Here is a 26,293-nt window from a genome sequence, read left to right on the forward strand (position 1 = left end):
TATCTTGTCCTCAGATATGATACTGTAACTTAAATTACTCAATCTCTCCGTTAGATTCCAACTACAACATATTTACGCACATTCATTATTCTGCTGAATTAGAATTCTTAACCAATGGCTTATTTTCCATTTTCCCATGAAATCTCTTGTGCTTTCCATAAATAAGGAGCGTGTCTTGTCATAGTGAGAATGTCTATCTTTTTCTCAGGGGTGAAAAATGTACTGAACGGCAGGTCGTGGACAGAAGAAATCGCTTCATTGAATTGCAACAATTGAGTTACATCCCACAATTATCAGCTTGAGATCATTCTGGGGATTGTCTGGTTATAGGTTTTATGTACGTTATCTGTGGTAACTAGTTGCTTCATTTTTTTATGCCTACCTGTTGGATCTGTAATCATCCCACAAGCAGTATCATTTTCTGCATTCTCCTTATCAGCTGGGTCACATTGAAATCCGCTCCCGCCATGATTACACCTAAATTTGCAAATAAAAGAAACAAATGCAATGAGAAATATGTGCAGGTCGAGGTGTCAGTGGTGGGCCGCTGGAGACCCTGCAACAGCCTGGGATTCCATTAGAGTGGCTGCCGCTCCAAGATGCCGAGCTCGCGGACCGGACACGGCCTTCAGCGGCACGGAACGTCAGAGCAGTTGTGGAGAACATCGACAGCATTGCCTGGCCTGTCCGACCCCTTCAACTCCGACCCAGTGCCGCCACCAGGACCGCGGGCCTTTATGGCCAAGATAAGACTCTACATTTTTAACAACTTTGAAACTTCAAGGGTACAAAATGGCATTGAAAATGTGGTGATTCTTGTATATTGCCTCAGTGCAATCGACTATCTTAAACTCTTGTACTTAAATATGATTGTGCCTATGTCCGAAGAAGGGTCTTGACCCAAAACATCAATTGGTGGTAAACTTACTCAGTTTCTCCGTTATCGACTTGCCAACTCTCTCCAAGCATATTAGAGTCTGCTGCAAAACTGCCATTGGGCATAATAATGTCATCATCAGGGTTATCGTTGGAGTTACCTAAATAATACAAAAAAAAGTTTCCATTGATCGTTTGAAATTTGCTCAATTCTTGATGACAGTATGCTCTGACAATGTCTTTTCCGTTTCTAATGTTTGCAATAATGCTGTTGGAAATGTGCTGCACAGTGGTGCAATGGTAGAGCTGCTGCCTCACAGCACCAGAGACCCAGGTTCGATCCTGATCTCGGGTGTTGTCGGCACGGAGTTTGTACGTTCTCCCTGTGACCGTGTGGGTTTCCTCTGGGTGCTCCAGTTTCCTCTCACATCCTCAAGATGTGCAGATTTGCAGGTTAATTGGCTTCTGTAAATTGTCCCTAGTGTGTGGGATAGAACAAGTGTGAATGGGGTGATCGTTGGTCGACGTGGACTCAGTGTGCCGAAGGGACTGTTTCCAAGCTGTATCTCTAAAACTAAAACAAAGTATTCTGTGACAATGAAGGGTTCCTCCCTGAAATGTCTTTTCCATTTCTAATGTTTTGCAATAATGCTGTTGAAAATGCTTTAATACATAAATTATCAACAGATTACGTCAAAATAGATTTCTCGGCACTGGTTGAAATATAACGGCATCTGGTGCAAAGTAAGTCTTTCAGCCATGGAATAATCCAGCTCTGAACCACATCCTTTAGCCCACCGTGACCACGATTATGCATCCAATTACACTAATCGCACACTAATGCCATTTTATTTCTGCCACATTCTGATCAATAACTTTCTGACTCTACCACTCACCTATACACGAGGAATAATTTTAAATGGCCAATTAACCTACAAACCTTTCAGATGTGTGAAGAAACCCACACAGTCACAGGGAGATCGTGCAAACTCCACCAGGATGGAACCCTGGATTCTGGCTCTGTCAGGCAGCAGCTCTAGCTGTTGTGCCATTGCACCACTGGTTTGATAATTATTTAGTAATGAATATCCAACAAATGTCACCAGTAACATGTTAAGAGTAGAAGAGTCCAGTAAACATCATTCTTTAAAGAGATACACACAGGGTGACAGGCGGATTGGTAGCATATGGAATTTATTATTTAGTGCTAAAAAAGGCATGTGGCCTACTTGTTTTTGTAGGTCGGGCATTCAGTATAAGAGTGAGGAAATCATGTTGCAGCTTTACAGGACTTTGGTCAGGCTGAATCTGGAGTATTGTGTGCAGTTCTGGTCGCCCCCAATACAGGAAGGATGCGGAGGCTTTAGAAAGGGTGCAGACGAAGTTTACCAGAATGATACCTGAATTTAGAAGTATTAGTTACAGGGAGAGGTTGGACAGACTTGGATTCTTTTCTCAAAACAGTTGTTTGGCAGTTAAAAATGAATACCACTCCTACATTTAAAGACATAAAAGGGTATGCATACACTCGGTGACCATCAAAGCATTATAAGAAAAGACACAAAGTGCTGGAGTAACCCAGTGGGTCAGGCAGCATCTCTGGGGAACATACAGAGGTGACATTTCGGGTCAGGACCCTTCTTCAGACTGATTGTGGCTGGAGGAGGGAAGAATGCTGGAAGAGAGGAGGGCAGGACTGGTGAGTGATTGGGAAATACAGATGGGAAGAAAGCTGGAGGAGAGGAGGGGCAGGACTGGTGAGTGATAGGTACATACAGGTGAGGGAGGTTTTTGAATAATTACAAGTATGGGCTTACCACACAGACCACAAAGCAGTCCAGAATATATGGACGGCACAGACACGTCTACATGGTGGTAACCATCAAACCTCACCAACAAGCCAAAGTTAGTCTCCAGTAAAACGTAGCCACCGCTTATCCGCACCACCAGAAGGTCCGTGATCGACACGGGCAGGTTTACCCATTCTCCATTCAGCTATCGAACAGAACAAAAATGCCACAATTTATTTAAGAGCAAGGGATCGCAATTAAATAATCCCAATCTACATCAACAATTTTCACCTGACCTTAAGAAATAAAACGCAGGGCAGCACAGCGACGCAGCAGTAGAGTTGCTGCCTTACAGGGTCAGAGACACGGGTTTGATCCTAACTGGGGGTGCTTTCTGTACGGAGTTTGTACATTCACCCCGTGACCGCGTGGTTTTTCTCTGGGTGCTCTGGTTTCCTCCCACACTGCAAAGACATGCAGGTTTGTAGGCTAATTGGCTTCTGTGAATTGTCTCTAGTGTGTAGGATAGAGCTGGTATACGGGGTGATCGATGGTCGGTGCAGACTCGGTGGGCCAAAGGGACTGCTTCTGCGTTGTATCTCTAAAGTCGAAAGTAAAGTCTAACATACCGTTACACAATGGTAATGCTCATGAACTTTCAAAGACCTTAATTGATTTTATTGACACACAAATTCAAATCACCAATGTCAACCTAGGAATTTATTTTCCATTAATTGTATAATAATTTATTTTTTAGTATGTGATTACGGAACCAACAGATCTCCGTAAGAATCCACCTGCTTTGGTAATGGTTTTCAAGGAAGAAAATCTGCTGTTGGCTGACAGTTTAGTTTAGTATAGTTTAGAGACACAGCGTGCAAAAAGGTCCACTGAGTTCACGCCGACCATTGATCACCCGTTCACACTAATTGTATGTTATCCCCACCTTCTCATCCATTCCCTACAACTGCTGGTAATTTACACCCATTTCTCCCATTACATCGCTCCCTCTTTCCACATCTCCCCATCCCCTTCCACCTATATCCTTTCCTCTGGTTTCACATTTCGCGCCCCTTCTCTCCTTTTCTCACATCCTTCTATCTTTTTCCCATCTCTCGCCTTTGTTGACCCACCTGCCAATCAAAGCCCCCTCTCCTCACGTATCCACCTATCACTTACTAGGTTTTGGCTTGCCCCCACCTCTCTTCCAGCTTTCTCCCCCCACCCTTTCTACGTCAAAGTCCCGACCTGAAACGTCACTTGCCCATTCCCTCCACTGATGCTGCCTGACCCACTGGGTTATTCCACCACTTTGTATCTTTTTTTGTGGATCAGCATCTGCAGTTACTTGTTTCTCTCCCTTAGATTAGTTAAGTTGTGTGTTAAGTCTAAATGCGTGCAAAGCAATGAAATGTCACGTGACAATAAAGTATTCATTCATTCATTCATTCATTCATTCAGTCTACATTGTCCCATCACATGTGCCCAGGGCATGGGCTCAACAAAGAGTGAAGAAGGGACTCAAAGAAGGGACAGAGGATCTAGGGGGGGGTAGAGGAACTGAAATAATTTTTCATAAGGCGAGAAATAGTATTGGGTAGACTAATGGGACTGAAGGATGATAAATCCCCTGGGCCTGATGGTCTGCATCCCAGGGTCCTCAGGGAGGTGGCTCTAGAAATAGTGGATGCATTGGTGATCATTTTCCAATGTTCAATAGATTCAGGATCAGTTCCTGTGGATGGGTGGACAGCTAATGTTATCCCACTTTTCAAGAAAGGAGCAAGAGAGAAAATGGGGAATTACAGACTAGTTAGCCTGACATCGGTGGTGGGGAAGATGCTGGAGTCAATTATTAAAGAGGTAATAACGGTGCATTTGGATAGCAGTAAAAGGAAAAGGCCAAGTCAGCATGGATTTATAAAAGGGAAATCATGCTTGTCTAATCTTCTGGAATTTTTTGAGGATGTGACAAGTAAAATGGATGAAGGGGAGCCAGTGGATGTAGTGTATCTAGACTTTCAGAAAGCCTTTGATAAGGTCCCGCACGGGAGATTGTTGACTAAAATTAGAGCACATGGTATTGGGGGTAGGGTGTTGACATGGATAGAAAATTGGTTGGTAGACAGGAAGCAAAGAGTAGGGGTAAACGGGTCCTTTTCAGAATGGCAGGCAGTGGCGAGTGGAGTGCCGCAAGGCTCGATGTTGGGGCCACAATTGTTTACCATAAATATTAATGATTTGGATGAGGGAATTAGAAGCAACACTAGCAAGTTTGCGGATGACACAAAGCTGGGTGGCAGTGTAAACTGTGAAGAGGATGTTGGGAGGTTGTAGGGTGACCCTGGACAGGTTGAGTGAGTGGGCAGATGCGTGGCTGATGCAGTATAATATAGATAAATGTGAGGTTATCCACTTTGCCGACAAAAACAAGGAGGCAGAATATTTTCTCAATGGAGTTAGGTTAGGTAAGGGGGAGGTGCAGCAAGACCTGTGTGTCCTTGTACACCAGTCACTGCAAGTTGGTGTGCAGGTACAGCAGGCAGTGAAGAAAGCTAATGGAATGTTGGCCTTGATAACAAGAGGATTTCAGTATAGGAATAAAGAGGTTCTTCTGCAGTTGTAGTGGGCCCTGGTAAGACCACATCTGGAGTATTGTGTACAGATTTGGTCTCCTAATTTGAGGAAGGACATCCTTGTAATTGAGGCAGTGCAGCATAGGTTCACGAGATTGATCCCTGGGATGGCGGGACTGTCATATGAGGAAAGATTGAAAAGACTAGGCTTGTATTCACTGGAATTTAGAAGGATGAGGGGGGATCTTATAGAAACATATAAAATTATAAAAGGACTGGACAAGCTAGATGCAGGAAAAATGTTCCAAATGTTGGGCAAGTCCAGAACCAGGGGACACAGTCTTAGAATAAAGGGGAGGCCATTTAAAACTGAGGTGAGAAAAAAAAAATTCACCCAGAGAGTTGTGAATTTGTAGAATTCTCTGCCACAGAGGGCAGTGGAAGCCAAATCACTGGATGGATTTAAGAAAGAGTTAGATAGAGCTTTAGGGGCTAGTGGAATCGATGGATATGGGGAGAAGGCTGGCATGGGTTATTGATTGGGGACGATCAGCCATGATCACAATGAATGGCGGTGTTGGCTCGAAGGGCCGAATGGCCTCCTCCTGCACCTATTTTCTATGTTTCTATCAAAACGTGTCCTGTCCATTCCCTACGCAGATGCTGCCTGACCCACTTGAGTTCCTCCAGCACTTTGTGTCTCTGTTTTACCCAATCTCCAGACTGATCATGAGTTTAAAAGCTGAGTGCTAAGGTATGTACTGTAATAGTTTTGGAAAAAAATAACCCTGAATAAAAATACTCACCTGGACTTTACGACCTTGCATGATTGAAACTGTGTTGTTGTGTACAGCCACGTGTACGGATTTAACGTAGGACACTTTGGTGTTGGCCCCTCTATGCTCATTTGTTGCTGACACATCAAAGTAAGGTAGGCTTGAAGATGCAATGCACAGCTTAGAGAGCACGTACGTGCACGTTCCCATGAAGTGATGAACACGCGTGTCGAACGTGTTGTAGTGAGGATCTCCTGAGGCACTGCAAGTGGCACGAACTGTAGAGAAACATTTAACATGTGAAGTATTGTCATCTACCAACCTATCTCAGTCTTCCACCATAGAGCATCTATCTGAACATATCTGAGCATAAAGCCGTGCAGCACAGGAACGGGTCCCTTGGCCCACAATGTCCATATCGAACGATGCCAAGTTAAACTAATTGCCTCTGCCTCCACATGATCCATATCCCTCCATTTCCTGATATCCATGTGCTGACCTAAAAGCCTCTTAAACGCCACTATTGCATCTGCCTCCGCCACCACCCCAGCAGAGTATACCAGGCACTTACTATCCTCTGTGTAAAAAAAAACATGTGCCACACTTCTCCTTTAAACTTTGCTTCTTCTTCTTGCGTTTGAGGCAGCAGAAATTATGTAACGTCCTCCAGCCAGTGCAATGTGCTGTTGTCAAGGGCCGTGAGGTCTACCCCTCCACCAGGGGGACGGAGGACAGTCCAGTCGAAAATGACGTGCTGCGCTGTTTGCTAGTCTGCTCCACACACACAGGCTGCTGATGAACGCAACCCCCTCCTCTCACCTTAAAGTTATGCCCTCTAGTATTTGACATTTCCACTCTAGAAAAAAAGGTTCTGACTGTCTACCCCATCTATGCCTTTCATCATTTTACATACTTCTATCAGATCTCGCCCCAACCTCCGGCGTTATAGAGAACACAGTCCAAAATTTCCTAACCACTCCTCATAGGTATTATCCCTTAATCCAGGCAACATTCTGCTAAACCTTTTCTCTACCCTCTCCATGCTCAACATAATCCCAAGACTTGTTCCACCCAGTCATTCCTTCTTCTACCAGGTCCCGTCTGACAGATGATACCAAAACTTGAAAGGACGTACCACCTGCAAGTGCGGAGTAATTTCTTCTCCTCTGTTTTCAGGCTTCTGAACGGTCCTTCCATAAGCTAGGGTGCTACCTGATTCACCTGTTTCCCATTGCAGACATAGGACATTGTCCGTGGTCCTGAAGCGCTACAATGCTGAGAAGTATATTCTACACTCTATATATCTTCCCCTATGCTCTACCTACTGTAGTTGAGTTGGACTTGATTGTAACTATGTATATGACTTGATTGGATCGCATGCAAAACAAATCTTTTGCCTGTACCTCGGTACACGTGACAATGATAAATCTGAACCTCAACCTATAGGACTTTATTCCTTGAAGCGCAGGAGGCTCAGCGGTGAATTTATAGTGGTGTATAAAATCATGAGGGTGATGTTATTATGTGGTTATGATGCTACTGGAAGATGTAAAGGAAGAGGATTAAAGTTAAAGCTGAAAAACCCCAACCTAGAAGGTGACACACTGAAAACTGGAACAAACAAGAAAACTGCAAAGTTCTTTGTCTGGCATGCTCGCGATGGGCAGAATGGCCTCCTGCTATGCCAGGAATTCAACCACTCTGTTTCACTCCAATAAAAAGCAGCACAATGAAGGTCCCAATGAAGGTGTGTAGCTTCGTGCCAGTGACCCTTGTAACTTTGCAAGAGGTGATTGCTGGCTGCGCAGACATGATGGGCCGAAAGGCTTATTTCCATGCTGTATCCAAGGTAACTACTAAAGTAAAGTAAATCAGTTTGAAGAAGGGTGCCGACCCAAAATGTCAAAATAACCTTTTTGTTACAAATTACAGTACTGGGTATGGTTAATAGAACAATATAAAAGTATGAGAGACCCTAAAATTATAGGGTAGGCAGTCAGAACTTTTTTCCCAGCATGGAAATGTCAAATACTAGAGGGTATAGTTTCAAGGTACATAAGTATTAGATCAATGGGCCCCAACTGCGTAGGCGCGGACCCGTTGGGTTCCCATTGTGATGTGGAACATTCATTGACGTCATTGTGACGGAGGTATTACTGCGCAGGCGCGGCTGATGGGCAGGGCAAGTGGAAAAGGAACTTATTAAAGTTTAAAAAGTGATTACAAAATTTTTTAAAGTGAAAAACCTTTAAAATATAACAACCATTTGAACCGCAGGCCAATGGTGAGTAAGGTGGGCCTCAAATTGTTGCACTACTGTGTACCGTTTTAGCTGTATTTCGGGAACAAACGAGAGTTTTAGTATATAGATAGATGTGCGAGGCATGTTTTTTTTACACAGAGGGTGGTGGGTGCCTGGAACGTGCTGCCAATGGTGGTGGTGGAGACAGATACAATAGTGGTGTTTAAGAGGCTATTACATAGGCACATGGATATGCAGGGAATAGAAGAGTGTGGATCATGAGTAGGCAGAGAAGATCAGTTCATCTTGGCATCATGTTCGGCACAGATATTGTGGGCCGAAGGGCCTGTTCCTGTGCTCTACTGTTCCATGAAAACATTTACTTTCAATACTGACTTAATTAATCAGCTAGCAACAGTTTCCATCGATGGGAAATGGAATTAAAAAGCAGATTAGCTAGTATATTTTTACTAGAAATATAGAAAAACTGAACTCAAAGCAGTCTTGAGGATTCAATGTCTGAAACATCTTGACATTTCACAAATGCAATGACTCAGTGGGTCCCACGAACAATAACATTTATGCAGTCGTGGGTCTGTATTTTATTCTTTTCGTACAATCACTCACCTTGCATCTGGCAGCCCAGAACTCCATCCCATATCCCACATATCTCATGCAGTCCGCAAGCCGTGGTTTTACAGAGAGTGACGTTGTTGCCCATGCATTTACAGCGCTCCGTGCAGTTTTCATATGTGAGCCAGCTTTCATACCTCTGAAACAAATCCAACAAGATGACACTGTTAAAGCAAATGGTTCAACGTGAGAAATAGCTGAATGGTTATACATTTGAAGGTTGAAGTTTAGTTTATTGTCACGTGTACCGAGGCAGAGTGAAAAGCTTTTTTCTTTGCGTGCTCACCAGTCAGTGGAAAGACTGTACATGATTACAATCTAGCCATTCACAGTGTACAGACACAGAATAAAGGGAATGATGTTTCGTGCAAGATAAAATCCAGTAGAGTCCAATTAAAGATAGTCTGAGGGTCTCCAAGAAGGTAGATGGGAGGTCAGAACCACTCTCGAGTTGGGGATAGGATGCTTCAGATGCCTGATATTAGCTGGCAAGAAATTGTCCTTGAATCTGGAGGTGTGCGTTTTCACACTTCTGTACCTCTTGCCTGGTGGGAGAGGGGACAAGAGGGAGTGACCGGGGTGAGAGTGGTCCTTGATTATGCTGGTGGCCTTGCCGAAGCAGCCTTGTAGTTAAAAAGTCAAAGAGTCGTACAGCATGGAAACAGGATATCATTTCATTGGCACAGAATAAGGTGGCCATTGTTTACTCACAGATCAACCAAGCGCTACGAAAGGAATCGTGCTTCTTCAAGCCCAAATAATTTATTATTTAAATAACATTAAAAACAAATCTGTCTGAAAAGTATTTCTCCTTGCCATTTTATTGGATGTGCTAACCGAAAGGCTGGCCAGAGGGAAATCAGATGTGCGTTTATCCGACAGGACAATCTCGGGAATCAAATCAAGGTGGGGGGAGCAGGGATGGACACTGAGGCAGGTCTGTAGTGTTGAGTTTTGCTGCGCAGGTTGGTGGAAGCATGTTTTTCTGTCGTAGCAAACAACAAAGAAAAGTTCTAAAAGAGTCATTTAAACCCAAAACATTTTATGTTCATTTGGAGACTATGAGTGATCTGGATACGAGAGACCTCAAAGACTATCCCCATCTCTGGACTTTGTCCACCCACCCATCAGCCAGCACTTTGTGTCTATCTGTGCTGCTCTAGGGTTGTTGGACAACGTTGGGCCACATTGCGTTATTGACCATCTCCATGTTTCTGGCGCAGAGTCCATACCCAAGAAGCTTCACGAGCAGAAAATCCAGGCTTGGGAACCCACCAAAGGCCACAATGTGGAGTAGCAGAACGGGGAGCAACGGGAATCGTATCTACGTTTTACTTTTTAACCAGCCTCCAGTGTAACTGCCGTCTGTCTTTGATGCTGACAGAAGCACTAATATGTTCAGTTTCTCCAGAGATGCTACCTGACCTGCTGGGTGTCTCCAGCGCTTTGTGTGTCTTTCTTTTAAATGCATTTTGAATTCATTTATATTCAAGCAACTTGTGTGATTATTACAAGCAAATGGATTTACCTGATAATATTTGTTGTTGTGCTCACAGCCACACTGACTGTTCGGAATACAGGTGTCTCCACTAAGAGTGTATCCAGGGTCACAGAAACATCCTTCAACAGATGGTAGAAGACAGCTGTCAGGTGCAGATGACTCCATGCAGGTAGTGGGACAACCTGTGCCACAAGTCTCATAGTGGCTACCACTAGGACAGGTTGGTGCTAAAGAAAGCATGCAGGTAATAAACAATCACTTCTCTTCACTTAGTGTAGCTTATTCAAAATAATTGTGGAGTCATCCAACATATTATGTCATGCACAGAATGTCATACATTATTCCTACAGTGTAGGAAGGAACTGCAGATGCTGGTTTACACCAAAGATACACACAAATGGTGGAGTAACTATGAGGGTCAGGCTGCAGCTCCGGAGAAAAGGAATAGGTGACATTTTGGAACCCTTCTTCAAACTGAGACTCTTCCTGAAGAAGGGTCTTGACCAGAAATGTCACCTATTCCTTTTCTCCAGAGATGCTGCCTGACCGGCTGTAATACATTATCAGTCTGAAGAAAGGTTCTGACCCAAAACGTCAGTGATCCATGTTTTCCAGAGATGTAGCCTGGCTTGCTGAGTTACTCCAGCATTTTGTGTTCTTTTTGATTAGTAGCATCTGTTTTTCCTTGTTTTCACATAAAACAGCACAGGAACAAGCCCTTTGGCCCACAATGTCTGTGTTGAACATGATGCTAATCTCCTCTTCCTGCACATGATCCATATCCCTCCATCCCCTGCATATCCATGTGCCTATCTAAAAGCCTCTGAATCGACACTATCAGATCTGTCTTCACCACCACGCTGGCCGAGTGTTCCAAGTTTAGTTTAGAGACCCAGCATGTCTCTAAATGGAAACAGGCCCTTTTGCCCACCGAGTCTACTCTGACCATCGATAATCCATTTACACTAGTTCAATGTTATCCCACGTTCTCATCCACTTCCTACACACTAGGGACAATTTGCATGTGTGTATGTTTGTAGTGGAACTCCATGTTACCCCATGGTGATGTTCTTCCATCGATAGCAAGGGTAGTCCCTTTCACGTTTTGGAACTTTGTGGCCAAACACAAACTTAGCATGGGTCAGCATGCTGTTGCTGAATATATCCCTTGATAACACTTCAATGATTTTACCCATTACTTCATTACTTTTCTGATGTTCCAAAATAGTCTGAGAGAATATTAAGCAACTAAAGATTTTTTTTGATTTTTGGACAGGGTAGAGATTGGCAATGTACTGCAGAGTATAACTTACAGCATGACGTGTTGTTTCTCCATTCTACACACACTCCTGCTTGTGTGCACAAGGCAGCATAGGTTTGCAGGGCTAAACAAAGTGTCGTCGACAGCCCTCCGTCAGCGCACACATCGTAGACACAGTTGTCAAAGTAATTCTTGGGAGGAACTTTTGCGTGGCATTCTTTAAATAATCCTGAAAGAAAAATATTTAAATTTAAATCGGAAATTTCCAATTCAGAACGTTATTCCAGGCAACCAAATTTAGAAAAAAAGGCACAATGAGTTTAGTTTAGTTTATCGTCATGCGTTCCGAGGTACAGTGAAAAGCTTTATTATTGGAGTAATTCTGTGGGTCAGGCAGCAACTCTGGAGAACATGGATAGGTGATGTTTCAATCGGAACCCTTGTACAGAGTCTGAAGAATGGTCTTGACCTGAAATGTCACGGAATCTCTAGAGATGTTGCCTGACACACTGAGTTACCCCAGCACTATGAGTCTTTTTTTGTAAACAGGCATCTGCAGTTCTTTGCTTCGACATTCAACATTTTTTAAAGTTAGAGCCACAAGGAACTGCAGATGCTGGTTTACAAAAATAGGCACAAAGTGCCGCAATAACCTTTGTCTAAAAAAAGTCCCGACCCGAAACTTTGCATATAAATGTACTCCAGAGATAGTACCTCACCCACTCCAGTACTTTGTGTCAATTATTGAAGTTAAATGTGTAAAACCGAGTGGGAAGCTTTGGAATTATGTTGCAGAATTATCCTGTGGTTTATTTGCATTTTGAACAAAGAAAGTATTTTAACAAGCAGAAAGCTTAATTGCTTTGACTGCATTAAACTAGGTAATCGTCCCATACACGCACAGTTATTTTGCACTTCCATATTTCATAACGCATTGATTAAACTGGGGTTAATTTGAGGCAAAATTCTGTTTTGTTAGATTTCATCAGGGGTGAGAGGATTTAATGATTTCAAAATGTTCTCTAAAGTGGGATAGAAGCAATGGTTCAATAGGAGTAATAGCCAAATTCATACACAGAAATATGATATGATAACAAATCCTCTTGCTCTCCCCTGCTAACTAATTCCAAGGAGGGGCATCCTGGCAGTCAAAGAGTCAAGGAGCACAGAAACAGGCCCTTTGGCACAACACATCCATGCTGACCCATCTAAAGTAATCCCTTTTGCCTGTATTTGCGACATATCCCTTGAAACCTTTCCTATCCATGTACCTCCTCTGGGAGCTCGTTCCATATTCCCACCACCCTCTCAGGTTCCGATTAAATCTTTACACTCACACCTTAAACCTATGTCCTCTGGTTCTCAATTTCCCCTACCCTGGGTAAAAGACTCTGCAATCATCCTTTCAATCCACTTCATGACTTTATATACCTCTACAAAATTTAGTTTAGTTTAGTTTAATTTATGAATCATATAAACTGGGGTACAAATCTTATTTAGTTTTCTTTTGTAGAGTCATATTGCGTGGAAACAGGTCATTCGGCCCAACTTTCCCATGCCGACCCGATCTACACGAATCCCGCCTGCCTGCAATTGGCCCATATCCCTCGAAACCTTTCCTATCCCAGCACCTGTCCAAGTGTCCAGGGGCTGAGTCCGGTGGGTCCCTTCAAACAAGGAAAAGGATGTCACCCCAGGGGGCCACATGAGTGGTAGGATATCTATCTATCTATCTATCTATCTATCTATCTATCTATCTATCTATCTATCTATCTATCTATCTATCTATCTATCTATCTATCTATCTATCTATCTATCTATCTATCTATCTATCTATCTATCTATCTATCTATCTATCTATCTATCTATCTATCTATCTATCTATCTATCTATCTATCTATCTATCTATCTATCTGTCTATCTGTCTATCTATCTGTCTGTCTATCTATCTATCTCCTACCACTATACATATATATAAAACCAAAAATGTGCAAAAATATTTCAGATAAACTCAATGTTTATGCATTCAATGGTGTCATTGAAAATATGGTGCCATAATGGGTCAATGATGACATTAAAAAAAATCTTTACCTTGTCCATATATATATATATATTTTTTTAAATATATTTTTATATATTTTATTCTGAATAAAGTTTATTAGTAAAAAATATCTTGTCCTCAGATATGATACTGTAACTTAAATTACTCAATCTCTCCGTTAGATTCCAACTACAACATATTTACGCACATTCATTATTCTGCTGAATTAGAATTCTTAACCAATGGCTTCTTTTCCATTTTCCCATGAAATCTCTTGTGCTTTCCATAAATAAGGAGCGTGTCTTGTCATAGTGAGAAAGTCTATCTTTTTCTCAGGGGTGAAAAATGTACTGAACGGCAGGTCGTGGACAGAAGAAATCGCTTCATTGAATTGCAAAAATTGAGTTACATCCCACAATTATCAGCTTGAGATCATTCTGGGGATTGTCTGGTTATAGGTTTTATGTACGTTATCTGTGGTAACTAGTTGCTTCATTTTTTTATGCCTACCTGTTGGATCTGTAATCATCCCACAAGCAGCATCATTTTCTGCATTCTCCTTATCAGCTGGGTCACATTGAAATCCGCTCCCGCCATGATTACACCTAAATTTGCAAATAAAAGAAACAAATGCAATGAGAAATATGTGCATGTCGAGGTGTCAGTGGTGGGCCGCTGGAGACCCTGCAACAGCCTGGGTTTCCATTAGAGTGGCTGCCGCTCCAAGATGCCGAGCTCGCGGACCGGACACGGCCTTCAGCGGCACGGAACGTCAGAGCAGTTGTGGAGAACATCGACAGCATTGCCTGGCCTGTCCGACCCCTTCAACTCCGACCCAGTGCCGCCACCAGGACCGCGGGCCTTTATGGCCAAGATAAGACTCTACATTTTTAACAACTTTGAAACTTCAAGGGTACAAAATGGCATTGAAAATGTGGTGATTCTTGTATATTGCCTCAGTGCAATCGACTATCTTAAACTCTTGTACTTAAATATGATTGTGCCTATGTCCGAAGAAGGGTCTTGACCCAAAACATCAATTGGTGGTAAACTTACTCAGTTTCTCCGTTATCGACTTGCCAACTCTCTCCAAGCATATTAGAGTCTGCTGCAAAACTGCCATTGGGCATAATAATGTCATCATCAGGGTTATCGTTGGAGTTACCTAAATAATACAAAAAAAAGTTTCCATTGATCGTTTGAAATTTGCTCAATTCTTGATGACAGTATGCTCTGACAATGTCTTTTCCGTTTCTAATGTTTGCAATAATGCTGTTGGAAATGTGCTGCACAGTGGTGCAATGGTAGAGCTGCTGCCTCACAGCACCAGAGACCCAGGTTCGATCCTGATCTCGGGTGTTGTCGGCACGGAGTTTGTACGTTCTCCCTGTGACCGTGTGGGTTTCCTCTGGGTGCTCCAGTTTCCTCTCACATCCTCAAGATGTGCAGATTTGCAGGTTAATTGGCTTCTGTAAATTGTCCCTAGTGTGTGGGATAGAACAAGTGTGAATGGGGTGATCGTTGGTCGACGTGGACTCAGTGTGCCGAAGGGACTGTTTCCAAGCTGTATCTCTAAAACTAAAACAAAGTATTCTGTGACAATGAAGGGTTCCTCCCTGAAATGTCTTTTCCATTTCTAATGTTTTGCAATAATGCTGTTGAAAATGCTTTAATACATAAATTATCAACAGATTACGTCAAAATAGATTTCTCGGCACTGGTTGAAATATAACGGCATCTGGTGCAAAGTAAGTCTTTCAGCCATGGAATAATCCAGCTCTGAACCACATCCTTTAGCCCACCGTGACCACGATTATGCATCCAATTACACTAATCGCACACTAATGCCATTTTATTTCTGCCACATTCTGATCAATAACTTTCTGACTCTACCACTCACCTATACACGAGGAATAATTTTAAATGGCCAATTAACCTACAAACCTTTCAGATGTGTGAAGAAACCCACACAGTCACAGGGAGATCGTGCAAACTCCACCAGGATGGAACCCTGGATTCTGGCTCTGTCAGGCAGCAGCTCTAGCTGTTGTGCCATTGCACCACTGGTTTGATAATTATTTAGTAATGAATATCCAACAAATGTCACCAGTAACATGTTAAGAGTAGAAGAGTCCAGTAAACATCATTCTTTAAAGAGATACACACAGGGTGACAGGCGGATTGGTAGCATATGGAATTTATTATTTAGTGCTAAAAAAGGCATGTGGCCTACTTGTTTTTGTAGGTCGGGCATTCAGTATAAGAGTGAGGAAATCATGTTGCAGCTTTACAGGACTTTGGTCAGGCTGAATCTGGAGTATTGTGTGCAGTTCTGGTCGCCCCCAATACAGGAAGGGTGCGGAGGCTTTAGAAAGGGTGCAGACGAAGTTTACCAGAATGATACCTGAATTTAGAAGTATTAGTTACAGGGAGAGGTTGGACAGACTTGGATTCTTTTCTCAAAACAGTTGTTTGGCAGTTAAAAATGAATACCACTCCTACATTTAAAGACATAAAAGGGTATGCATACACTCAGTGACCATCAAAGCATTATAAGAAAAGACACAAAGTGCTGGAGTAACCCAGTGGGTCAGGCAGCATCTCTGGGGAACATACAGAGGTGACATTTCGGGTCAGGACCCTTCTTCAGACTGATTGTGGCTGGAGGAGGGAAGAATGCTGGAAGAGAGGAGGGCAGGACTGGTGAGTGATTGGGAAATACAGATGGGAAGAAAGCTGGAGGAGAGGAGGGGCAGGACTGGTGAGTGATAGGTGCATACAGGTGAGGGAGGTTTTTGAATAATTACAAGTATGGGCTTACCACACAGACCACAAAGCAGTCCAGAATATATGGACGGCACAGACACGTCTACATGGTGGTAACCATCAAACCTCACCAACAAGCCAAAGTTAGTCTCCAGTAAAACGTAGCCACCGCTTATCCGTACCACCAGACGGTCCGTGATCGACACGGGCAGGTTTACCCATTCTCCATTCAGCTATCGAACAGAACAAAAATGCCACAATTTATTTAAGAGCAAGGGATCGCAATTAAATAATCCCAATCTACATCAACAATTTTCACCTGACCTTAAGAAATAAAACGCAGGGCAGCACAGCGACGCAGCAGTAGAGTTGCTGCCTTACAGGGTCAGAGACACGGGTTTGATCCTAACTGGGGGTGCTTTCTGTACGGAGTTTGTACATTCACCCCGTGACCGCGTGGTTTTTCTCTGGGTGCTCTGGTTTCCTCCCACACTGCAAAGACATGCAGGTTTGTAGGCTAATTGGCTTCTGTGAATTGTCTCTGGAGTGTAGGATAGAGCTGGTATACGGGGTGATCGATGGTCGGTGCAGATTCGGTGGGCCAAAGGGACTGCTTCCGCGTTGTATCTCTAAAGTCGAAAGTAAAGTCTAACATACTAACACAAGACTAACACAATGGTAATGCTCATGAACTTTCAAAGACCTTAATTGATTTTATTGACACACAAATTCAAATCCCCAATGTCAACCTAGGAATTTCTTTTCCATTAATTGTATAATAATTTATTTTTTAGTATGTGATTACGGAACCAACAGATCTCCGTAAGAATCCACCTGCTTTGGTAATGGTTTTCAAGGAAGAAAATCTGCTGTTGGCTGACAGTTTAGTTTAGTATAGTTTAGAGACACAGCGTGCAAAAAGGTCCACTGAGTTCACGCCAACCATTGATCACCCGTTCACACTAATTGTATGTTATCCCCACCTTCTCATCCATTCCCTACAACTGCTGGTAATTTACACCCATTTCTCCCATTACATCGCTCCCTCTTTCCACATCTCCCCATCCCCTTCCACCTATATCCTTTCCTCTGGTTTCACATTTCGCGCCCCTTCTCTCCTTTTCTCACATCCTTCTATCTTTTTCCCATCTCTCGCCTTTGTTGACCCACCTGCCAATCAAAGCCCCCTCTCCTCACGTATCCACCTATCACTTACTAGGTTTTGGCTTGCCCCCACCTCTCTTCCAGCTTTCTCCCCCCACCCTTTCTACGTCAAAGTCCCGACCTGAAATGTCACTTGCCCATTCCCTCCACTGATGCTGCCTGACCCACTGGGTTATTCCACCACTTTGTATCTTTTTTGTGGATCAGCATCTGCAGTTACTTGTTTCTCTCTCTTAGATTAGTTAAGTTGTGTGTTAAGTCTAAATGCGTGCAAAGCAATGAAATGTCACGTGACAATAAAGTATTCATTCATTCATTCATTCATTCATTCAGTCTACATTGTCCCATCACATGTGCCCAGGGCATGTGCTCAACAAAGAGTGAAGAAGGGTCTCAAAGAAGGGACAGAGGATCTAGGGGGGTAGAGGAACTGAAATAATTTTTCATAAGGTGAGAAATAGTATTGGGTAGACTAATGGGACTGAAGGATGATAAATCCCCTGGGCCTGATGGTCTGCATCCCAGGGTCCTCAGGGAGGTGGCTCTAGAAATAGTGGACGCATTGGTGAACATTTTCCAATGTTCAATAGATTCAGGATCAGTTCCTGTGGATTGGAGGATAGCTAATGTTATCCCACTTTTCAAGAAAGGAGCAAGAGAGAAAATGGGGAATTACAGACTAGTTAGCCTGACATCGGTGGTGGGGAAGATGCTGGAGTCAATTATTAAAGAGGTAATAACGGTGCATTTGGATAGCAGTAAAAGGAAAAGGCCAAGTCAGCATGGATTTATAAAAGGGAAATCATGCTTGGCTAATCTTCTGGAATTTTTTGAGGATGTGACAAGTAAAACGGATGAAGGGGAGCCAGTGGATGTAGTGTATCTAGACTTTCAGAAAGCCTTTGATAAGGTCCCGCACGGGAGATTGTTGACTAAAATTAGAGCACATGGTATTGGGGGTAGGGTGTTGACATGGATAGAAAATTGATTGGTAGACAGGAAGCAAAGAGTAGGGGTAAACGGGTCCTTTTCAGAATGGCAGGCAGTGGCGAGTGGAGTGCCGCAAGGCTCGATGTTGGGGCCACAATTGTTTACCATAAATATTAATGATTTGGATGAGGGAATTAGAAGCAACACTAGCAAGTTTGCGGAAGACACAAAGCTGGGTGGCAGTGTAAACTGTGAAGAGGATGTTGGGAGGTTGTAGGGTGACCCTGGACAGGTTGAGTGAGTGGGCAGATGCGTGGCTGATGCAGTATAATATAGATAAATGTGAGGTTATCCACTTTGCCGACAAAAACAAGGAGGCAGAATATTTTCTCAATGGAGTTAGGTTAGGTAAGGGGGAGGTGCAGCAAGACCTGTGTGTCCTTGTACACCAGTCACTGCAAGTTGGTGTGCAGGTACAGCAGGCAGTGAAGAAAGCTAATGGAATGTTGGCCTTGATAACAAGAGGATTTCAGTATAGGAATAAAGAGGCTCTTCTGCAGTTGTAGTGGGCCCTGGTAAGACCACATCTGGAGTATTGTGTACAGATTTGGTCTCCTAATTTGAGGAAGGACATCCTTGTAATTGAGGCAGTGCAGCATAGGTTCACGAGATTGATCCCTGGGATGGCGGGACTGTCATATGAGGAAAGATTGAAAAGACTAGGCTTGTATTCACTGTAATTTAGAAGGATGAGGGGGGATCTTATAGAAACATATAAAATTATAAAACGACTGGACAAGCTAGATGCAGGAAAAATGTTCCAAATGTTGGGCAAGTCCAGAACCAGGGGACACAGTCTTAGAATAAAGGGGAGGCCATTTAAAACTGAGGTGAGAAAAAAAAATTCACCCAGAGAGTTGTGAATTTGTAGAATTCTCTGCCACAGAGGGCAGTGGAAGCCAAATCACTGGATGGATTTAAGAAAGAGTTAGATAGAGCTTTAGGGGCTAGTGGAATCGATGGATATGGGGAGAAGGCTGGCATGGGTTATTGATTGGGGACGATCAGCCATGATCACAATGAATGGCGGTGTTGGCTCGAAGGGCCGAATGGCCTCCTCCTGCACCTATTTTCTATGTTTCTATCAAAACGTGTCCTGTCCATTCCCTACGCAGATGCTGCCTGACCCACTTGAGTTCCTCCAGCACTTTGTGTCTCTGTTTTACCCAATCTCCAGACTGATCATGAGTTTAAAAGCTGAGTGCTAAGGTATGTACTGTAATAGTTTTGAAAAAAAATAACCCTGAATAAAAATACTCACCTGGACTTTACGACCTTGCATGATTGAAACTGTGTTGTTGTGTACAGCCACGTGTACGGATTTAACGTAGGACACTTTGGTGTTGGCCCCTCTATGCTCATTTGTTGCTGACACATCAAAGTAAGGTAGGCTTGAAGATGCAATGCACAGCTTAGAGAGCACGTACGTGCACGTTCCCATGAAGTGATGAACACGCGTGTCGAACGTGTTGTAGTGAGGATCTCCTGAGGCACTGCAAGTGGCACGAACTGTAGAGAAACATTTAACATGTGAAGTATTGTCATCTACCAACCTATCTCAGTCTTCCACCATAGAGCATCTATCTGAACATATCTGAGCATAAAGCCGTGCAGCACAGGAACGGGTCCCTTGGCCCACAATGTCCATATCGAACGATGCCAAGTTAAACTAATTGCCTCTGCCTCCACATGATCCATATCCCTCCATTTCCTGATATCCATGTGCTGACCTAAAAGCCTCTTAAACGCCACTATTGCATCTGCCTCCGCCACCACCCCAGCAGAGTATACCAGGCACTTACTATCCTCTGTGTAAAAAAAAACATGTGCCACACTTCTCCTTTAAACTTTGCTTATTCTTCTTGCGTTTGAGGCAGCAGAAATTATGTAACGTCCTCCAGCCAGTGCAATGTGCTGTTGTCAAGGGCCGTGAGGTCTACCCCTCCACCAGGGGGACGGAGGACAGTCCAGTCGAAAATGACGTGCTGCGCTGTTTGCTAGTCTGCTCCACACACACAGGCTGCTGATGAACGCAACCCCCTCCTCTCACCTTAACGTTATGCCCTCTAGTATTTGACATTTCCACCCCAGAAAAAAGGTTCTGACTGTCTACCCCATCTATGCCTTTCAGCATTTTACATACTTCTATCAGATCTCGCTCCAACCTCGGGCATTATAGAGAACACAGTCCAAACTTTCCTAACCACTCCTCATAGGTATTATCCCTTAATCCAGGCAACATTCTGCTAAACCTCTCCATGCTCAACATAATCCCAAGACCTGTTCCACCCAGTCATTCCTTCTTCTACCAGGTCCCGTCTGACAGATGATACCAAAAATTAAAAGGACGTATCACCTTTAAGTGCGGAGTAATTTCTTCTCCTCTGTTTTCAGGCTTCTGAATGGTCCTTCCATCAGCTAGGGTTCTACCTGATTCACCTGTTTCCCATTGCAGACATTGGACATTGTCCATGGTCCTGATGCGCTACAATGCTGAGAAGTATATTCTGCACTCTATATATCTTCCCCTTTGCTCTACCTATTGTAGTTGAGTTTGACTTGATTATAACTATGTATATGATTTGATTGCATCGCATGCAAAACAAAGCTTTTGCCTGTACCTCGGTACACGTAACAATGATAAATCTGAACCTCAACCTATAGGACTTTATTCCTTGAAGCGCAGGAGGCTCAGCGGTGAACGTTTAGTGGTGTATAAAACATGAGGGTGATGTTATTATGTGGTTATGATGTTTTTGGAAAGACGTCAAGGAAGAAGATTAAAGTTGAAGCTGAAAAGCCCCAACCTAGAAGGTGACACACTGAAAACTGGAACAAACAAGAAAACTGCAAAGTTCTTTGTCTGGCATGCTCACGATGGGCAGAATTGCCTCCTGCTATGCCAGGAATTCAACCATTCTGTTACACTCCAATAAAAAGCAGCACAATGAAGGTCCCAATTCACATGCACATTGCTTGCCTTTATCAGACTTCACAGTGCTGGTTATCATTGTGGTGGTGGTGGTGGTGGTGGCAGTTGTTGTGTCACATCCCACTGTTGGCAAAAGATGGCACAGACTTAGAAGTTTATCACTGCCTTAACTTTCATACAGTAACACATTTGATCCCATTCCCAGCCCACTGATGAGAGGACAACAGAAAGTGTGTCCACAGTCATAGACTCATACAGCATGTTAACAGACTCTTCGACCCAACACATCCACACTAACCAAGATGTCCCACCTACCCACATGTGGTCCATATCCCTTTAAACCATTCATATCCATGTACCCATCCAAATGTCTTTTTAATGCTGTTATCTTACCTGCCTCAGCTACCTTCTCTGGCAGCTCCTTCCATAAACCCACCAAACCGATCCGAGAAAAGGTTGCCCCTCAGGTTCCTATGAAATCTCTCCCCTCTCACCTTAAATCACTTTTACATCACTTTTGTTATCTTCCTGGGAGTTAAACAACTCTCCTGCTGTTTACAGTATTCTAATAACTTAGTTCATCTCCTCTCTCCACATCTCCACAGATGTTGCCCAAACTATTTGCTGCAGTTTCTATCTGTTTGATTAATTTCTTGATCATTTGCCCGAATATCATTTACGTCTCACAGTGTCACACATTTGTTTGATAACATTCTAGTAAAGCACATTTATGGCACCATTTATTGTAGTGTTTGAAAGCTATGTTCGCTGGAGTTTAGAAGGATGTGGTGGGGGGGGGGGCAGAGGGGGAAATTAAAACCTACCGGATAATGAAAGGACTAGACAGAGTGGATGTTTCTGTTTCTTGGAGAAAATGTTTCCAGTAGTGGGAGAGTTTAGGACCAGTGGGCAAACCCTCAGAATAAAAGCGTACCTTCAGAATGGAGATGAGGAGGAATTTCTAGCCAGAGGGTGGTGTTTCTGAGGAATTCATTGCCACAGGCGACTGTGGAGGCCAAGTCAATTTATAAAGCGGAGATTGATAGGTTTTTGATTAGGAAGGGCATCAAAGGTTATGAGGAGAATGGGGTTGAGAGGGAAAAATAGATCAGCCATGGTCGAATGTCAGAGTAGACATAATGGGCTGAATGGCCTAATTCTGTTTCTATGTCCTATAGTCTTATGGTTACTGTCAACTGTGCATCAAGAAGGAGAATCAGTGCAACATTGATCGTCATCGCGGACACCAATGCTTGAATAAGTATTGTTCACATTTAAAACCAAAGGAGCTCCTATATACGTCAAACCAACCTCCACAACATCCGGCGTGGAAGGAAATGTCATCCACAGCAATATCACTCCGGTAGTCATTGCCACGAACTGCTTCAAGGATGATCTGTCAGAGAAAGGATCACAGTATCATAGTGCACTCTAGTTACTTTGTAGTCACATGTACCTCGACACAAGGTAAGGCTTTGTTTGCATACAATCCAATACAATTAGGTAGCGCAGTGGCACAGTGGTAGAGTTGCTGCCTTACAGTGCCAGAGACCAGGGTTCAATCCTGACTCGGGGTGCTGCCTCATGGAGTTCTGTACGTTCTCCTTGCGACCGCGTGGGTTTTCTCCGGGGGCTCTGGTTTCCTCCCACACTCTAAAGATGTGAAGGTTTGCGGAATAAATGGCCTCTGTAAATTGACTATAGTTGTAGGATAGAACTAGGGTACTGGATGATGGTTGGTCAGCTTGGTGGGCCAAAGAGCCTGTGTCCACACTGTATCTCCAAAGTGTCATGTGTACTGATGAATAGTCGGTAAATTGTAAATTGCCCCCAGTGTGTGGGAAGGACTAGTGTACAGAATGATTGCTGATTGGCGTGGTCTCGGTGGGCCGAAGGGTATGTTTCCGTGCTGTGTCGCTAAACTTAACTAGATCACAGTCACAATGCGCTAAATAGCTTCCACTTGATCGTTGATTTTCCCTGATTTCTCCCATCCAGAGGGACCTCATGTCTGATTCTTGCAGATTACCTGTGAATTTGGAGGGAGGTAGAAGTCTATTTCTCCCATTATCCACCTGTTGCCCATATTTCCAGTCACCGACCACTCCAGGTTCATCATTCCATGTTCAACCTGGTAAACGTTCAACATCATAGTTCGGGCCACTCCAAATATGTGGTACCAGAATCGCATGCAGTGAGCCCCTCCGTTTGCACATGGAGGGCTGACCAAGTGGGCTCGGTCTCCTGGTTTGCCATCGTTGCCTTCCAAGTAAATGTAGTGACCACCTGTGCACACAAGAAGCTTTGTCGGTCAGGAAGAAACCCACTGTGCAAAGACTCAGCACGGACCTTGTGCCACCTCACAAGGGCGGCACAGTGGTGCAGCAGTAGAGTTGCTGCCTCTTAGTGCCAGGGACCCGGGTTCGATCCTGACTACGGGTGCTGTCTGTGCAGAGTTTGTACTAATTTCACACCGGGGATGAATAAAGTTTTATCGTATCGTATGATACGTTCTCCCCTTTACCGTTTTCTCTGGATGCTCCAGTTTCCTTCCACACTCCAAAGATGTACAGATTTGTCGGTTAAGTTGCTTTGGTAAAAATTGTAAATTGGCCCGAGTGTGTGGGATAATGCTAGTGTACGGGGTGATTTCTGGCCCGCGCAGACTAGGTGGGCTGAAGGGCCTGCTTCCGCGCTGTATCTATAAACTAAACAAAATAAACTAAACCTACCTGCAGTGGTGTGGTCATAGGTGGGCCCTGTGTTAGGCGAGGGTGTCGGCCCACTGATGCGCTTCCAGTCCAACGTGTCGGCCTTGGATTGCGTCCATTGGCACAGGTCACTATCAAAGTTACAATCCCAGAAACAACCTGTGGGTTTCATACAGTCAGATCAGTCGATTGAATGTGCTCAGCAACAGGTAGAAGTAAAGATAGACATCAAATGCTGGAGTAACTGAGAGGTCAATCAGCATCTCTGGAAAAAACAGACGTGTCACGTTTTGGGTCAGGAGCCTTCTTCCGACTCTGGAGAAAAATGATGGGTGACGCTTCAGGTCAGGACCCCTTTTTAGAGTCTGGAGAAAAAGGATCTGTGATGTTTCAGGTTGGGTCCCTTCTTCAGACCAGCATCTGTAGTTCTCTGTTTCTCCAACAGGTAGAAATAACTCTATATGTTCAATATCACGCTATTCCAGGTGACTATCTTCTCTCAATGCTTTGAGAGGGTGGAGAGGGTGTTTGCCAGAATGATGCCTGAATTAGGCAGGTATTAGCTTCAGGGAGAGTTTGGACTGACTTGGATCGGAGGCTGCAGGGAGACCCGAGAGAAGTATATAAAATTATGAGGCACAGATGGGATAGACAGTCAAAACGTTTCTCCTCGGGTAGAAATGTCAAAGAAAAGCAGCCATAGTTTTAAGGTGAGAGGGGCAAGGTTTAACAGAGATGTGCAGGAATAGTTTTGTTTTAAACAGAAGGTGGTGAGCACTTGGAATGCGCTGCAAAGGGTGGTGGTGGAGGCAGATACGATAACAGTGATTAAGAGACTTTTGGATAGGGACATAGATATGCAATGAATGGAGGGATATGGATTACATGCAGGCAGAGGCGGGTTGGCTTCAACGTTATTTTCAGCACATTGTGGGCCGAAGGGCCTATTCCTGTGCTATACTGCTTCACGTTCAATGTTGTCCTGCTTTCGAACTGGACTGACAGTTCATCACCATACCTTCAACCCCTCCCTCTGTTTCCAATGTTTCTCTGGGTCTCAGGTCCAACCTCCATCTCCACCACCTGACTCCAACCCGATCACATCTTCCAAACCAAACCCTCAGGGCGGCACAGTGGCTCAGTGGTAGATTTGCTGCCTCACAGTGTCAGAGACCTGGGTTCGATCCTGACAATGGGTGCTCCGCTCTAAACGGAGTTTGTACGAATCCTCCTTGTGACCGCGTGGGTTTTCTCTGGGTGCCCTGGTTTCCTCCCACATTCCAAAGACGTGCAGGTTTGTAGGCTAATTGGCATCAGTAAACTGTGAAAATTATCCCTAGTGTGTAGCTTAGTGCCAGTGATCCTTGTAACTTTGCTAGAGGTGATTGCTGGCTGCGCAGACCTGATGGGCCGAAAGGCCTATTTCCATGCTGCATCTCTAAACAAAGGTAACTACTAAAGTAAAGTAAATCAGTTTGAAGAAGGGTACCGACCCAAAATGCTGTCTGTCCATTCACACCCTAAATGCTGCCTGCTTCTGAGTTCCTCCTCCTTTGTGTTTAATTCCATAAAGACATTGAGGAGGAGTCCCGAGCTGAATGTACACTGTCTATTTTGAATGCACAACATTTTACCAAGGGTAGGAGAATCAAGAAACAGATCTGAAACAGATCTGAATTAAACAGAAACAGATCAAAAAATAGGTCTGAATGAATTTTGTACCATTTTTACCAGTTTTTTAAATCTTCGCCTGACATGGTGACAGAAAATCAATCAATGCATGCAAACGCAGCTTGTAATGAGAACTTGTAAACGTCAGAAATCTTGTAGACGTTACTCAAAAATATTGCTACGCCGCACAATTCATAAGTAGACAATAAAATGGAAATACCTAAACATCATTTGTGTAACCATATTCAAACAACTCATTAACAGCTGGAAAAAAAAGACACAAAAATGCTGGAGAAGTTGGATGGGTGACGTTTTGGATCCGGATCCTTCTTCAGACATCTCCAGTGGAGAACCCAGATGGCA

The 26,293-nt window shown here is 43.7% G+C and overlaps 2 protein-coding genes across 2 annotated transcripts in view; both read right to left on the bottom strand.

The window, feature by feature from the left end:
• Positions 1–26,293, bottom strand: part of LOC144599054 (IgGFc-binding protein-like) — a 188,162-nt gene that overhangs the window by 72,134 nt on the left and 89,735 nt on the right. Inside the window, exons 52-61 of the mRNA XM_078409777.1 lie at positions 19,878–20,125; positions 16,518–16,695; positions 14,753–14,861; positions 14,231–14,301; positions 10,422–10,621; positions 8,888–9,032; positions 6,049–6,296; positions 2,694–2,871; positions 929–1,037; positions 383–477 (exon numbers count right to left, since the gene is read on the bottom strand). Of these exons, the coding sequence (XP_078265903.1) occupies positions 383–477; positions 929–1,037; positions 2,694–2,871; positions 6,049–6,296; positions 8,888–9,032; positions 10,422–10,621; positions 14,231–14,301; positions 14,753–14,861; positions 16,518–16,695; positions 19,878–20,125 (1,581 nt within the window). The remainder of the gene's footprint in view (positions 1–382; positions 478–928; positions 1,038–2,693; positions 2,872–6,048; positions 6,297–8,887; positions 9,033–10,421; positions 10,622–14,230; positions 14,302–14,752; positions 14,862–16,517; positions 16,696–19,877; positions 20,126–26,293) is intronic.
• LOC144599342 (MAM domain-containing protein 2-like) lies at positions 21,514–24,431 on the bottom strand. The gene is made up of 4 exons (XM_078410134.1): positions 24,281–24,431; positions 23,578–23,834; positions 22,860–22,944; positions 21,514–21,671 (listed from the first exon to the last, which is right to left on the bottom strand). Exons 1-4 carry the CDS (start codon positions 24,429–24,431, stop codon positions 21,514–21,516), a joined length of 651 nt encoding a protein of 216 aa, XP_078266260.1.

This window comes from Rhinoraja longicauda, chromosome 13 (genome assembly GCF_053455715.1).
Source record: "Rhinoraja longicauda isolate Sanriku21f chromosome 13, sRhiLon1.1, whole genome shotgun sequence".
NCBI lineage: Eukaryota > Metazoa > Chordata > Chondrichthyes > Rajiformes > Arhynchobatidae > Rhinoraja > Rhinoraja longicauda.